At 64.9% G+C, this 14,288-nt stretch overlaps 1 protein-coding gene across 3 annotated transcripts in view; it reads right to left on the reverse strand.

Annotated features, from left to right (window-relative positions):
- KCNQ1 (potassium voltage-gated channel subfamily Q member 1) overlaps positions 1-5,414 on the reverse strand; it is a 322,363-nt gene extending 316,949 nt beyond the window's left edge. For 2 of the 3 annotated variants that reach the window (XM_045770690.2, XM_045770691.2), the window contains exon 1: positions 4,974-5,414. In XM_045770690.2, the coding sequence (XP_045626646.2) occupies positions 4,974-5,353 (380 nt within the window). In that variant the 5' untranslated portion in view covers positions 5,354-5,414. The remainder of the gene's footprint in view (positions 1-4,973) is intronic. The other variant, XM_045770689.2, reaches the window with a different exon arrangement.
- Positions 5,415-14,288: the final 8,874 nt, after the last annotated feature.

Here is a 14,288-nt window from a genome sequence, read left to right on the forward strand (position 1 = left end):
AAGGACTCTTGGGCTCCCGGCCGGCCCACACCTGCCTTTTCACTTCCCCGGGGCACGAGGGCCGGGGAACCCCTTCACACTGGCAAAGGTGTCCAGCACGGGAGGAGTGACCTCAGGACTGGCTTTTGCAGGAGGAGGGTTCTGAGCCCCTGACTCTGGGAAGCAAGGACACCAGGCGCGCCAGGCGGAACTGGGACCCCTGGGGGTGCGGCGATCCAGGCCCCGGCTGCTTCGTGGGACGTGACCTGTTTCCAGCCCTGCGGCTGCCCACCGTTCCCAGGACACCCCACAGCAGGGGCTGCTGCCTCTGTACCCATGACAGGGAGGGAGGGCCAGGCAGGGAGGTGCAGGGGTTTCCTGGGGTGGCCCTAACACAGCCCCATGGACATCCACTGTCCCCCAGTCCCGGAGGCCGAAGCGCGAGGTTCAGGCGTGGGCAGGGCGGGGCCCCCTGAGGCCTCTCTCCTCGTGTGTGGACAGCCGTGCTCTCCCCGGGTCCTCACGGGGTCGTCCCTCTGTGCGTATCTGTGTTCTGATGTCCTCTTGTCATAAAGACCCCAGTCACAGGGGATCAGGGCCACCGCGGTGACCCCATTTTACCTTGATCACCTCTTTCGAGGCCCTCTAAATGCAGCCACACTGTGGGGCCCAGGGGTCAGGGCTTTGCCATAAGTTTCAACCCAAACGCAGAGCACATGCCACCCCTTACACAGCACACGACATCCGCCGACAGCCAGGCCCTGAGGCCTCAGTGTCTCTGCCCCTGCTAGTCACCAGCAGGTCACCCCATGGGCACCGAGCAGCCCTGAGACACCTCATGTCTGTCTTCCCTCGGACCGCCCCCCAGCCCTGTCCCGGCCCCTGTGACACCCTGATGCCAGATATGGTCCCAGTGTGGGGCCGCCGGGAGCTCAAGGGGTCCCTCCTGTCCCTGTGGCACCTTGGCACCCCCACAGGTGCAAGTAGAGCCCACCGGGAGCCACTGATTCAGGGCCAGGTGCAGTCAAATGTTCTTTCCCACCCAAGCGAGCCTGCCGGAAGGTGCCACCTGCCTGCCAAGCCTGCCACGGAGGAAGGGCTACACAGAGTGCTGGAGAACGTGCCACGGCTGCCAGGCCACGGGCTGTGCTCGGACATGAAGCCCCATCCCCTGCCCACGCCCCCTGCACCGCCTGGCCAGCCCGCATCCTGCGCCGGTGGTCTCCTCGCCCCAGACCCCGGCGTGCGCTCAGGGCTCCTGCTGACCCAGGCTCCAAATTCTCCCACCCTGGACCATCCCTCTCCTCCCGCCACCTTCCATGAGGTCTCCCCCATCCCGGGCTGGCAGCCTGACATATGGGACGCCTCTCATCCCCCAACTAAGCCCGGCCACGACCCGAGGGACCAGGACCCAGAGAAGGTGACACAGGGAGAGGCACCAAAAGGAATTCCCAGCTTCACCCAGAATCAGGGCAGAGGGACAGGTGGAGAGGTGCAAAGGGGATGGTGGGATGAGACCAGACAGCCGTCCTCCTCTGTGTCCCGCCAGCCATGCACCCCACAAAACCGCCAGGCGGACCCCCAGCACATCGGTGATAACACTCGCTCGCTGTGAGGTGCGGCCAAAGCCACTTTGGGGACCCAGGAACGGCAGGGTGGAGGGAGGACGGGGCCAGCACCACCCAGCTGAGTCTGAGAGCCAGGGCCCTCTCCACTCCCCCCAGGCCCTCCCTCAAGCTCTCAGAGGCACCGGATCTCGGCTGCTCATGGTGGGGGGGGCTCTGCACCTGCCCCGGTGGGAGCATCCTGGGACGCAGGAGAGCCGAGTGCCCAGGGCCCATGAGAGGCCGGGTCCAGGCTGCACGGGTAGGAGGCGGGATGAGGAGACAAAGGTCTGCACGTGTCATCCTGAAGCTCCCGAGAGCTGGGGTGGGGGGGTAGCGGGGAGGCAGGAGAGAAGGTGGGTGAAGAGGGAAAAGGGGGAGGAAGAGCAGGAAGAGGGGAGGTGGGGTTCCCTGCAGCTGCCAGAACTAGAAGCCTCTCAGCCAGTCAGGGAAGGACAGGCGCCCCTGCAGGTCCACAGCAGAGGGTGGAGGCCCGGCCAGGGCCAGGGCGTGGAGGTTGCCATGGGAACCCTGCTCCCTCCTGGGTCTGGGCATCTTCCCTAACAGGGGGCTCCACGGAGACCCATTAGCAGGGAGACCAGGACCCCTATGGCCTCAGCTAGACTGGGAGCCAGCACACAGTGGGGATACAAAAGGTCTCGGAAGGCTGGGGGGCCTGGGGGCAGGAAGCCCGAGCGAGCGGGGCAGCAGAGTCCTGCCCCCTGACCCCAGGAGCCGGGGCAGGCCAGGCACACACAGGAAAGGCTGCTCTCCTGGCGGCTGGCCGGAGCAGGGGTTCCCCGAAGAGGAGAGGGACAGGATATCCTGGCCCACTTCCCCAGCTGCGCCTGGGAGAGCGTGCCCAGCCTCGCAGGGCCCCGCGGGACAGTGGGTCCCACAACCACCCCCTGCCGGGCCCTCCAAGGCCAGAGAATGAGCTTGGCCACCCACAGCGACAGTCCTGCCCCTTTCAGAGTGACTCTGCAAGGACGGACCTTTCTCTCGCACTATCTCAGACGCTTCTGAGAGCCACACCGGGCCAGAGAGGCCGCTGTCCACCCTGCTCATGGGGCTGCGACTGGGCTCTGGCCACTCAGCCACAGGCCACTCCTGCAATCCCAGCTTAAAGGCCAGGTCCCCTCAAAAGACTGGCCAATTCAGAGACTGTCCAGAGCCTGCTGACCTAGAGACGTTAGGGGGAAGGAGGCACCTTCCAGCTAAGCCTCGTGCCCTGCCTGGCCAGGGTCACCTCCAGCCCCAGCCCGCAGCTGGGGCACTGCAATGGCTGTCCACTCCCCAGGGCCACAGCATACCTCTCACCAGGCAGGGCCCAGAACAGGAAGTGACTGACCCAAGGTCACACGGCCACTCTAGGAGCATCCTTTCCTGGCTCACCCCCGCAGGGCAGACGCTCAGCCACTATCCCCGGGAGTCACCCCTGCCCGCCAGCTCCTGGAGAGGCCGGGCAACGGCAACTCTGCTGAGCAAACTTCCGAGAGCTAAACAATCAGAATCAGGAAGAAAACACAAGTGTAAGCAGAGACTTCCTCTGGGGTGCGGCGAGCCCTCTTCCTCCACACGGCACCACCACCGCCACGACCAGGGAGCCCGGGCCACGCACGCCCACAGGCCTGCACCCCCAGGATGGGAACCAGTGGGGCTTCTGGAGGCCCCTGGCCCTGGCAGCCGTCCAGGGGTGGGGAGGCACCGCGACACTGCCTGGAGGCCCTCCAGGCACACCTCCCTGCCTTGGCCCGGAGCTGTCTGCTGGGCACCTGGCTGCGGAGTCCAAACCCTGGGCTTCTTCGGCGAGGGCTAGGAGGCAAGCAGCCCGTGTGAACAGTGGCACCCACAAACCTGATGTTGGCTGGACATTGACACAGCCGGTGTCTGACTCGTGGTACCTCTCGGACTCCGTGCACGCAAACACTCCCCTATGCCCCGAGACAAGCCACTGCTGCAGCCACGGGCAGGGCCGTGCTCGCCCCCAGATCAGCCACGGTCATGGTGCACGCACCCTCTGATGCTGTGGCAGGTGGGGGCTGGGGTGTGGAAGAGGCTTCAAGACCAGGGCCCATCCATGACTCTGGGGACATAGTCCCCGAGACCTGCCCTCCTGCTGTGGAAGCCCACCTCCTCTGCACAGGGGCGAGCACCCCTGATACCACCTACCCTCACAGAGGAGCCCAAGTGTGAGCTGAGGCCGCCCCCCCTCCCCTGCTCAAGACGATGCTGCAAGCCAGCCGGGGTCTGGCTCCCACTGCACCCCTGCGGCCCAGCGGCCGCTGCCAGCAAGAGAAAAATTGGTCCTGAAGCACCCCCACCCCAGCTAGGTCTCTCCCGCCCACTGGCCAGCCAAGGCAGCAGGGATGAGCACCTGTCACCACCAATAGGAAACCAGAGGGAGGCCCCCCCCATGCAGCCCCCAGCAGAGCCCCCCACCCCCATGATCAGCGTGGGGATGGCCAAGCGAGGGCTCCCAGGCCAGAGGCTGGCACCGTACCAAGAGGCTGTGGGCTGGGCCGCCAGGAAGTGGAACCACGGCACGGCAGGGGAGGACTCCAGGCAGGCAGCAGGGAGGGTGGCCCTGAGGAGGTAACTTCCTTGTACCCCCACCCCCGAGGAATGGAGTGGCCTGCCCTGCCCCACACAGGCATTCCACAGCGGGCATTGGAACCACCTGGGTCACAGAGGGCCAGGTGCCGCCTGTGAGGTCCTGTTCCCCCAGCACACAGCTTCCGCCAATGAAGCGTTAGAAACACGGGCCCAATCCCGCCCCTGCCCCGGAGCCCTGTCCGGCCTCCTCTGCTTCAGAAGCCTGGTCCCCTGACGGGGGTGGGGCATTCCCCACAGCCACGCTGACCCCTTGGGGAACATCACTCAGCCTGCCACCCTCTGGGCCAGCCCCGCGCCTGCTGGCCCAGGAGACTCCCCGCACGTGGCCTGCCCTGACCTGGGACATGTTGCTGCCACCAGCAGGAGCTTGGGACTCTCCCCTCCTGGGGACTCCTGAGTCTAAGGAGTTCCCTCCTCTGCACCCAAGGGCAAGCTCCCCTGGCACATGTCCTTTCCCAGAAGGATTAACACCTGGACCGTCCTTCCAGGGAGGAGCAGAGCCAACTACTGGGCTTGGGCAACCTCCCCCCTCATGCCTGGGCAGAGTTAGTGGGAAGCTTCCCCACCCGCCCAGGGTCGACCCACACCGCCCCTGAACGTCAAGGGACAGGCTCCTCAGAGTTGCTGTTTTCCCCCATTAACTTCTTCTTCCCTCCAGGCAGCCCTGGGTCGCCGCGGCGGCAGGTGGCAGGAGACAGGGTCCCCCCACGCCCCTCTGCAGCCCCGCGGGAAGCCCCTGGGTGACGCGCGCGCCGGCCCAGCGGCAATACTCACACAGCGAAGTGGTAGACGAAGCATTTCCAGCCGGTGGGGCGCTCGAGGAAGTTGTAGACGCGGCCCTGGATGTGGGTGCGCGCGAGGAGCGGGCGGCGTGCGCTGTAGATGGAGACGCGCGGGTCGAGGCTCACCGGCGGCCGCGACGCAAGGTCCGCGGCGGTCGGGGGCGCGGTGGGGGACGCGAGGGGCGCGGGGCCCGCAGCGCCGGGCGGCGCGATGGGCGCGTAGAGCGCGCCGCCCGCCGGGCCGCCCTCCGCCAGCTCCAGCGAGAAGGGACACTTCTTGGCCAGGCCCGTGCTGCCCCGCCGGGAGCCCGGCAGGCGGCCGCAGCCCCAGCGCTTCTTGTCGGGCCTGGGCGGGGAGGAGGCCGCGGCCATGGCCTGGCAGGGCCCGCGGGGGGCCGGCCGGGCGGCGGCACCGGGAGCTGTGGCGAGGGCGGGCGCCGGGGGCGCAGTGCGCGCGGCCGCTGCTGCCAGCCCGGCCGCGGGGGGCCGCTACCCGCCCCGCCTGGGCGTGGGGGCGGGGCCGGAGGGGGTGGTGGCCGCGGGCCGGTCCCCGGGGATGGCGCGGCCCGCCCCTGGCCAGAAGCCCCGCCCGGACCAACCGGCGCTCCCGAGCGCCCCAGCCGGAGCCCGAGCCTGGGAGCGCTCGCCCGCTCGCCTGCTGGGTCCGGCCCGGTCTGTTCCCACCTGTTCCTCCCGCCTTTTTGCGTTCACTTGCTCCGCCTGCCTGCCCCCTCCCGCTCTCCTCTGCCTCACTTGCGCGCACGTGCGCTCCCCACCCCCCCACGCACACCTGCTTGCCCAGTAAGGAACCCCCAGCTGAGCAGGGAGTAAGGCCAGGGGCCGCAGGTGTAGCTAACCGCGAGGCCAGGGCAGGAGAGCCGGGTAGGACACGGGCATCCACTACACTGGAGAGAGGCTAGGGTTAGTGGGGAAAGGCGGGCACCCTAGGGCACACGCAGACTGACCCTCTTGACACTAGGAGGGCGGCCTGTTAGCTCCTCCAACTATGAGCACCCCCGTTCACTGTGCCCGCCCATTCACGCTGTGGGTGGAGAAAAATGCTGTAGGGTCAGTGCCCACTAGGGGCCATGCGACCCGGGAGGCAAGCTCGGGCCATTGTCAGTCAGGCACCTCCCATGGGAGCCCTGCCCATGGGGGCTGTGGGGCCTACTGGAGGCAGCCGGTAGGGGTGTAGGCAGGGTTTGACCGCTGGGCAGGTCGCAGCAAGGCGTTTTCGAGGCCTTGGGGACGTGCAGAATGGGTGTCTTGCCCTCCTCGAGCTCTGCCCTGGGCTTGCCACTGTGCCCCATGGATTTCCCTGGACGCTGGGGGTGGGGGTTTAGAGGTGGGACGGGATCAGGTTTGTGAGGTCTCCACATGGCCTCTGCCCATCGCTTGCTGGTATTTGGTTCCATGCTCGTTGGGGTGCAGAGAGGAGGGTGGGGGGAGGGGGACAGAGAAAACAGCCTTCTCTGCACATTGCCCGGGGCAGAGCAACCTTCCTGTGAGGACAGGTAACTGACCAGACGCTTCCCAGGTCTTCACTGAGCACCGCAGGCTGATTTATTTCATGTACCACCCCCCGCCCAGCAGAAAACCAGCTCTTGGTGGCTGGAGCAAAGTTCCAGCCCTTCACCCCGGAATCCCCACACAGCCAGCTGTTTGTATTTGCAGAAAAATGAACGAAGTGGGTCCCAGCCTGTGCAGGGTGCTTTGGAGACTGTGGGGCCGCTGAGGCCAGGGAGCCTTTCTGGGGAGTACAGACTGGCAGCCAGCCAGAGGGAGGCGGAGAGTCTGCCTCCGCAGGGCCCCGGGGACAGGCCAGGGCACACAGGGGGCATTCGGTCAGTCCTTTCAGTGTCTGCATAACCACATCGCCGTCCGAAGGTGGAAGACCATCTTGTAACAGGTGGCGTTGGAACAATTGGAGAGCCACAGCGGAAGGGGGAAAGTACCTTAGGATCCACCCCACCCGAGACACACGGAGCAGGTTTCGGAGGGATCAGAGGCTTAGCTACAAAAGTCGAGATGAGGTCACGGGGCTTCTGCGAGCAAGTCTCGGGGAATTCCACAGCCACCTGTAGCAGGGAAAACATGTCCAACGGGGCTTGACCTCAAGACAATAGCTGAAATTAGCAAAGTCACAAAGACCAATGAGCAGCTGGAAAGAGTCTTTACGACTTACACGGCAGGTCAAGGATTAACAGCACCGGCTCGTTCAGAACATCTCACATGGGACAGACGGTGGCAGACAGCCTTCGGAAAAGTGGGCCGCAGACACGAAGAGCTCCCAGGAAAAGGGGGAGCCCGCGATTTTGCACTTTGAAAAAAGGAGCAACGTCCCTGGTAACAAGAAAAATGCAAATGAAAAGTACAGGCCGATACCATTGCTCCCCTATCTGATTGGCAGACGTCCAGACGTTTGACCGGCCACACATTCCTCGGGCGAGGCCCCGGGGGGTCCGCGCGCACGCATCACCAGTGGGCGGGGGGCCTGGCGCTATTAGCCAGCGTGCCAGTTGACCCCTCGGGTTAGCTCCACTTCCAGGAACTGACCCAAAGCCCTGTGGGAAAACAGAAAGCGAAGTGAGCCGTGCTAGTCACATCAGAAAACCCCGCAGATGACAAGAAAGTCCCTCCGGTAGCTGAACAGAGCGTCGCGCAGCCACCCGGGCACCCGTCGTCAGTGTTTTCACCAGCGTGCGAAGGAACCCAGCCCAAAGAACTGCACTGTCACTAGTAACATGAGCGTTCTTCCTTTGGGGTTCTGGGGGTGACGTTAGACCCCTAAGGAGCCAAGACCAGAGAACGAGGAAACCTGAGAAGTACAAACCCATCCTTAAATTCGAATCGGGATCATTGGTGTCAACCCATGTGCTCTTTTATCTGCAAACAAAATTACTCTCTAGCCCCATCCACCGAAAAGTTTCAGGGGGGGCCGTCCACAGCAGGACAGTCTGAGCGTGAAACAGAGTCATGGAGTAAACGCCATCCAACGTCTTACAGAACCACTCGTGCGTGACGATGCTGCGAGAAATCCTCACTGACCATTTGCGGGGTGCTCAGGCCCCTGATTCTGGAACCGAGTCCGGAAGGATCCTGCCCGCCCCGTTGGCACTGACCTTCAGGGGGAAGAAGCCGCAGGTGCCGGGGCCACGCTCGGCCCTACTTCCTCCTGCGGTTGTGGGTCCTGTGATGTCGGAACGGCTTTGAAGCCTATGGCAGGCAGGGCGGGGCGCGCACTCAGGGCAGAGATTAGATCCAACGGCCTCTGAATTGGCCATTGTTGGCTGGCCGCTAAATAGGGTCCCGACACGACCAGCTTGACTTTTGTGTCTGTCTCCATATTTCTTAAATTATGACAGGTTGCTGCCCAGGCCCCTGGGGAGGCTTCTTGGAGGGCCACGTGCCCTGCTGGGGCCACAGGGAGGGGGAGAAAGTGAGTGGTTCTCGGGGTGCCCTGAGCCATGCAGGAAGCTGCTCCGGGGATCCTGGGCTGTGGCCGGGGGGCTGCCGAGAGCTCCCTGCCAGCTCTGAGGAGCTGGGGGCGGCCCAGGGAGAGGCCCGAGGCCCTGGGCTGACAGGTGGGAGCTGGGGTAGGGGGGTGAGGCCAGGCGTGCAGGCATGGCGAGCAGGGTTGGGACTTACTGGGCTCGGGGAAGGAAGGGCCCAGGGTCAGGGCGAGGGCAGGGCAGCCCACGGGAGCAGGGGTACAAGCCTGACCCAGCCCACTGGCTCGCCCCCTGCCCTTCAGGATGCCCTTCCTGCCCACAGCCCCCTCCCCAGGCTGAACACTGCCCTCGGCTCCCTCGGTGGCCCTCCGCTTTCCACACCCACCCCACTCCTTCCATGGGGCCAGAGGGTCGTCAGAAACACTTGGGTCAACTGAGGCCGCTGACGGGTGGGTGTGTGGCTGCGGCGAGGTCTGGGGGCCGGGGAAGGCAGGACCAGAGGCTTTCCGGCTGGCGGCCTCCTTCAGCTCGACTTCTGATTCAGCCTCCAGTCCTCATGGAGCTCGGTCTGCATGCCAGGCACGCTGTTCATGCAGGGGCTGTGCCCTCCTGGGGGTTGGGGTGCACAGGGGGAGGGGATGCGGAAAACAGAGGGAGCCACAGGAGGGGGTGGGCAGGCTGTGAGGACAACTCCCGAAGAAAGCCTGACGGGGACATATCGACGGAGATGTTTCGAGGGCCGTGCAGAATGGACTAGACTGTCCAAGCTGGGGGGGGGGGGGGGCAGGTGCTACCACTCCATCTTCCTCAAGCTAACGAGTCTCGTCTGGCTGCTGAGCGTCCTCAGCCTGCGCCCTGGGGAAGGTGGCCTTGCCCCGCCCGGCCCCGCTCTTAGCCCCTCTCCAGCCTGGCCCACAGTTGCCCCTCAGCCCTAGACGCGCGCCCCCCACGGAGACTCCTGCTGTGCTGGTCGGCGGGGACAGCACCCACGAGGCAGGTGCCCTGGACTCTGGCGGCACACGAGCTCCCTGCCCAGAAACAGACGCAGGGGGGCTGGGGGGCCCAAGAATCGGCATTTCAGTGAGTTCCCCATCCTCCCACGCCGGGGACACTGAGCGTCCCCACGTCTGGGCACTGCACTGGGACAGAGGCCAGAGGGGAGTCGTTCCTCGCTGAGCTGACCGCAGCCCTCCCGCTCATGGGCGGTGTGAACGCCTCTCCACAGAGCTGACCAGCTCCGACCGTGGGCCCGGCTCGGCGCAGGGGAGGCCTCGCGCGGCGGGTCTCACAGCCCAGCAGGACAGACCGAGCTGGACCCGCCATCACTGCACGGGCACCAGGGAGGCGGGAACTGGACGGTCCCCTGCCCTGTCCCCTCCATTCGCCCCTCCCTTCCGAGGCACGAGGCTGAGAGCTGTGCGTGTGCGCGTGTGTCACGCCCGTGTGCAGATACGGTACATACATGTGTGTACCACACAAGCCCTGTCGTGACCACAGCGGGACTGGAGTGCCCTGTCCACACCCCGAAGGAGGACAGCCTTGGAGCAGCAGGGTCTGGTGGGGTAGGAAGCAAGAGTCACTCGGAAGAGAGGCCAGCATGTCAGTGTTGGGGGCGGGAACCACCCGCTTGGGCCGTGCCTACACCCCAGCCGGCCGGGGCCCCGCCCGCCGCATCACACGCCCACACTCACCCCCCCAGGCCAAGACACGGCCGACATCCCGTGGGCGAGTGGGGAGCTCCCCCTGTGTCTTCTTTGGTCTGAGGTTAGGTCATCGGCCACCACCGCCTTCCCCAGCTCCTTTCCTGCTCGGGGAAGTCCCCAGACGGCTCTCAGGGCACAGCCCGGCCCAAGGGCAGCCCTTCCCCTCACTCGCGGGGGCACCTGGCACTTGCTTTGTGCTGGGGGGTTCAGCTTTGGAAGGGTGTCGTGGCCGGGCCCCGAGAACCCTTGGGTCCCCTTTAGTCCCCCCACCAGCCTTTGAGCCCCCCTCCCCTTCCCAGTGAAAGTCCTGGGGAGCAGCCCTGAGAATCCGAAGTCTCAGTAACGAGGGTCCAAGGCAGCGAGAGCCGGGCAGGGTCCCCCTCACAGCGGCCCTGGATGCGGTCCCTCGGGGCAGAGAACTCAGGCTGGGGACTTGGGCTCAGCTCCCAGCTGGCCGGGCCACCTGCTAACACCTTTGCTGGAGATTTGCACCAGCTGCTGGCAAAATCCAGACTCGATGTTAGGCGGCCCGTCCAGCTGTTGTAAGGTGCACGGCCTGGTGCCTTTTGGTGAAATCACCCCAAAAACGTGCCGCCTCACTCACCCTCATCCTTTGCTTTCCTGGGTGACCTGACAGGGTGAAGTCAGGGGCTCTCTACGCCAGGTAGGGCCCCGGGGAGTGTGGGCCAGGAGCCGGACAGGCCCCACTTCTGATGACCAAGAGCCACCGTCACAGGGCACCCACCCAAGAGAACGGCCCATATCCCTGCACGTGGCCTCTGTCCCCCGAGCTCTAGGGCCAGCTGACGCACCAGCAGCCCCTCCTGCTGGACAGGCAGGTGGGCGTCCCTGGCCACTCAGAGAATGGAGGGCAGGGGGCCTGGACTAGGTGGTCTGTCCCCAACCCTTCAAGGCCACGGAGGCCGCTTCCCGGCCAGGGTCCTTGTCCACAGGGCGGGTGCTGCTGGTCTGGCACCTGAGCCAACAGGCGGGCCCTCTGAAGCAGCCCCTGGGGCCTGTCTCGGAGCCAGAGCCAGCGTGGGCCTCGGCCAAGAGTGGACTTGGAGGGGGCAGGTGAGCGGGTCAGGTGGAGGCTGGCAGGGAGGCCAGGGTGACGGAGCCAACAGCAAGACGGGATGAATGGAGAGGAAGAGGCAGGGATGACTCAGCCAGCGTGCCAGTATTTACTGGGCGCCTACTGAGTTCCCAGCCTTGCTTGGTGAGAGCGCAGGGAGAGCCCCGTGAGCGGAAGGCCGGGCCTGGCCCATGGCAGTAGAGATCTCGCCGGTGAGATACACAGACCAAGGGAGAGGCCCCACGGGAACCTCGCAGGCTGTGCACAGCGCCTCGCCCAGCCCCTCCCCTCCTCCCCCCACAGCTACCTGGGGCCTGAGAGAGCTGTCCTCACGGCAGGTGGGCTGAGACTGACTCACTCACGTCTGTGCGTCTGGGTGCCCAAGAGGAGGCGGTGAATGGGGAGGGGGTGGCTGGAGAGAGGAATGGATGCATGGGTGGGTGGGTGGGTTGAGGGATGGACAGACGGACGGACAGATATGGGTGGATGGGAGGATGGATGGATGATGGATGGATGAGTGGATGGGTGGGTGGGTGGATGGACAAACGGACAGTCGGACAGTTGGATGGATAGATACACAGCTGGACGGCTGGACTGGTGGATGGATGGGGGTGGGTAGAGAATGGATGAGGGCAGATGGACATTTCCCTCAGTTACCTGCACAAACATTACCTTTATGATGATGTTGTCCTGGACACGACCATTTAAAAATAAACCCCCCCACCAGAGCTTCTCCCCTGCTTTTTCACGGCCATGTTAATCACTCCTTTCTTTTATGTAGTTCTGGTCCATTTCATTGTTCATTGTCCGTGTCCCGCCTGACGCCGCGCAGTGTTGGCGCATGGCCGTTGCTCAATGACTGTTTGGTGACAGAGGGAGCAGAAGGTGATGCATGGCTGGGGGAGTGGGCGGGTGCCCGGGGCCAGGAGTGGGGCGTCCACGGACCCGGCCTTCAGTAAGGCTCGCAGACCCTGGGCAAAGGAGACTTGGCTTCTTGGCCTCAGGGGCCCAGAGGACGGAGACAGAAGGGGGCAACTGAAGACTGGCCGGGCTGTGGTCCCCTGACCGGATGCCCACACCCTGGAACTCCAGCTACACCTGCAGGGCAAGACCTGCGTGTCCACACACACACACAGACACACACACACACAGACACACACACACACTGACATGCAGACACACACACACACACAGACACACAGACACACACAGACATACACACAGACACAGACTGACACACACACACACAGACACACAGACACACAGACACACTGACACACACAGACACACAGATACACACAGACACACAGACACACTGACATGCAGACACACACACACAGGCACAGACACAGACTGACACACACACAGACACACAGACACACAGACACACTGACACACACAGACACACAGATACACACAGACACACACACAGACACGCACGCACACACACGCACACCCGGACCCTGCACTGGACACTCGCCTCCCCAGAGCCCTGGGGCACGGGGCGGGGCCTGTAGTGATCCCAAGGACGCAGGGCTCTGTTCCGACCCCACAGGCCCGGCGGGTGGTGGTGTCACGAGCTCATCTCGCATGGGGCCTGGGCGCCTCCGCTGTCCAAGGAGGGTCACCCTGCACGCAGGCGCACGCACGTGCAGGAGGGACAGACTCAGAGCGCTCCGGCGTGTGCGGGAGCCCCTCCCCGGCCCAGCCCCCGTAGCGACCCCTGCTCCAACAGCCTGAGCGCTGGGCCGCCCCACAGGCTGGAGGAGGTGCTCCTTTATTTGCAGGGCTGCGTTTGACCTCCAGCACCCTCCAAGGGGTGGGCCTGTCTCTGCCTGCAGCTCCAGAAGGCTCCGGACGAGATGGCGGGAAGGAGAGGGTGAGCCTAAGCCGGACTCTGCATCTGGGGGCCTTCCCTGCATCTGGGCCAGCTCGACGCCCCCTCCCGGCGTGGACAGAGACGCTGGCGCCTGGCAGAGAGGTGGCCAACCGCAGGGGGAGCCTGTGAGGCCAGGGGCCAGAGGCCTCGCTGCCTCCCTCTGTCCCTTCCTTCGCTGTTCCCCACTCCTGGGGACGGAGGACAAGGATCCACCCAGCAGACACAGGATCCTGGGCTGAGATCCTGAAGGTCACTCAGGAGGACCCTGGCTGGGGCCGTGGGGGACAAGGGCCTCGAGGGCAGCTTCACAGCTGCGGGTCCCAGAGCGGTCAGGAGGGGTGGCTGGGTCCGCTGAGTCCTGTGGGTGGTGCTGCAGTCCGGGGAGTGCGGGGAGGCGGGTGGGGGTCTGTGCTGCTCTGCATGGGTGATCCTGAAACCCACGGAGCTCTTGGCCTCCTCTGGGGGTGCTTGGGTCGGCATGGCAGCTGTGGTCGGTGGTCCTGTCCTGCAGAGCCTGCCCTGCCCTCTCCAACTGGGAGTGGCCAGAGGGAGCACTTCTGTCCCTTCCTGTCCGAGGGTCCCTGAGTCTGAACCTCATGCAGACCTGGGGAGGCTTAGGGTTGGAGGACACCCAGGGCCAGTGGGGCCCTCTGTGGCTCGTGGCTTTTGTGGCTTTTATGCTGAGACAAAGGAGCAAAGGTGGCCAGAGGACTGCCAACCTTCCTGCAAATTAAACCCTGCGTGGCCGGTGGCAGGCGTGGGGCAGGGCTTCCTGTCCAGGCCACATGAGATGCTGGCGCCCTCCTTCCCAGGCCTCGGCTGTGCCTCTGTGGGTGTCTGGGGTTAGCCTGCGCCCCCGGGGGTTCTGCCATTCCAGGGACAGTGGCCTGGGGGCTGTCCCACTTTCTGCCAACATGGCCACTCCCCAAAGCAGGTGTCACGCAAGCACAGTGCCGTCTGTTGCGTGTGACGCTGGCCGCCCCCGGGCCGAATGTACAGTGAGGGAGGCTGGCTCGGATGTCCCTCCGGCACCGGGTCGGCCCTCCCCGCTAGGGGTGCCCCAGTCCCAGCTGAGCTCGCCCCGTCCCTGCCCCGTGGCAGCTCACGCACAGACGCAGGCCCCTGCACACTTGCTTGGTTCCCCAGCAGCTGTGGGCTGAGCCCGGGAGGCTCCAGGGGCCTCAGTGGCCCACAGCTT

This window comes from Ursus americanus, chromosome 24 (assembly GCF_024610735.1).
Source record: "Ursus americanus isolate L20-20 chromosome 24, mUrsAme1.1.p, whole genome shotgun sequence".
Lineage (NCBI taxonomy): Eukaryota > Metazoa > Chordata > Mammalia > Carnivora > Ursidae > Ursus > Ursus americanus.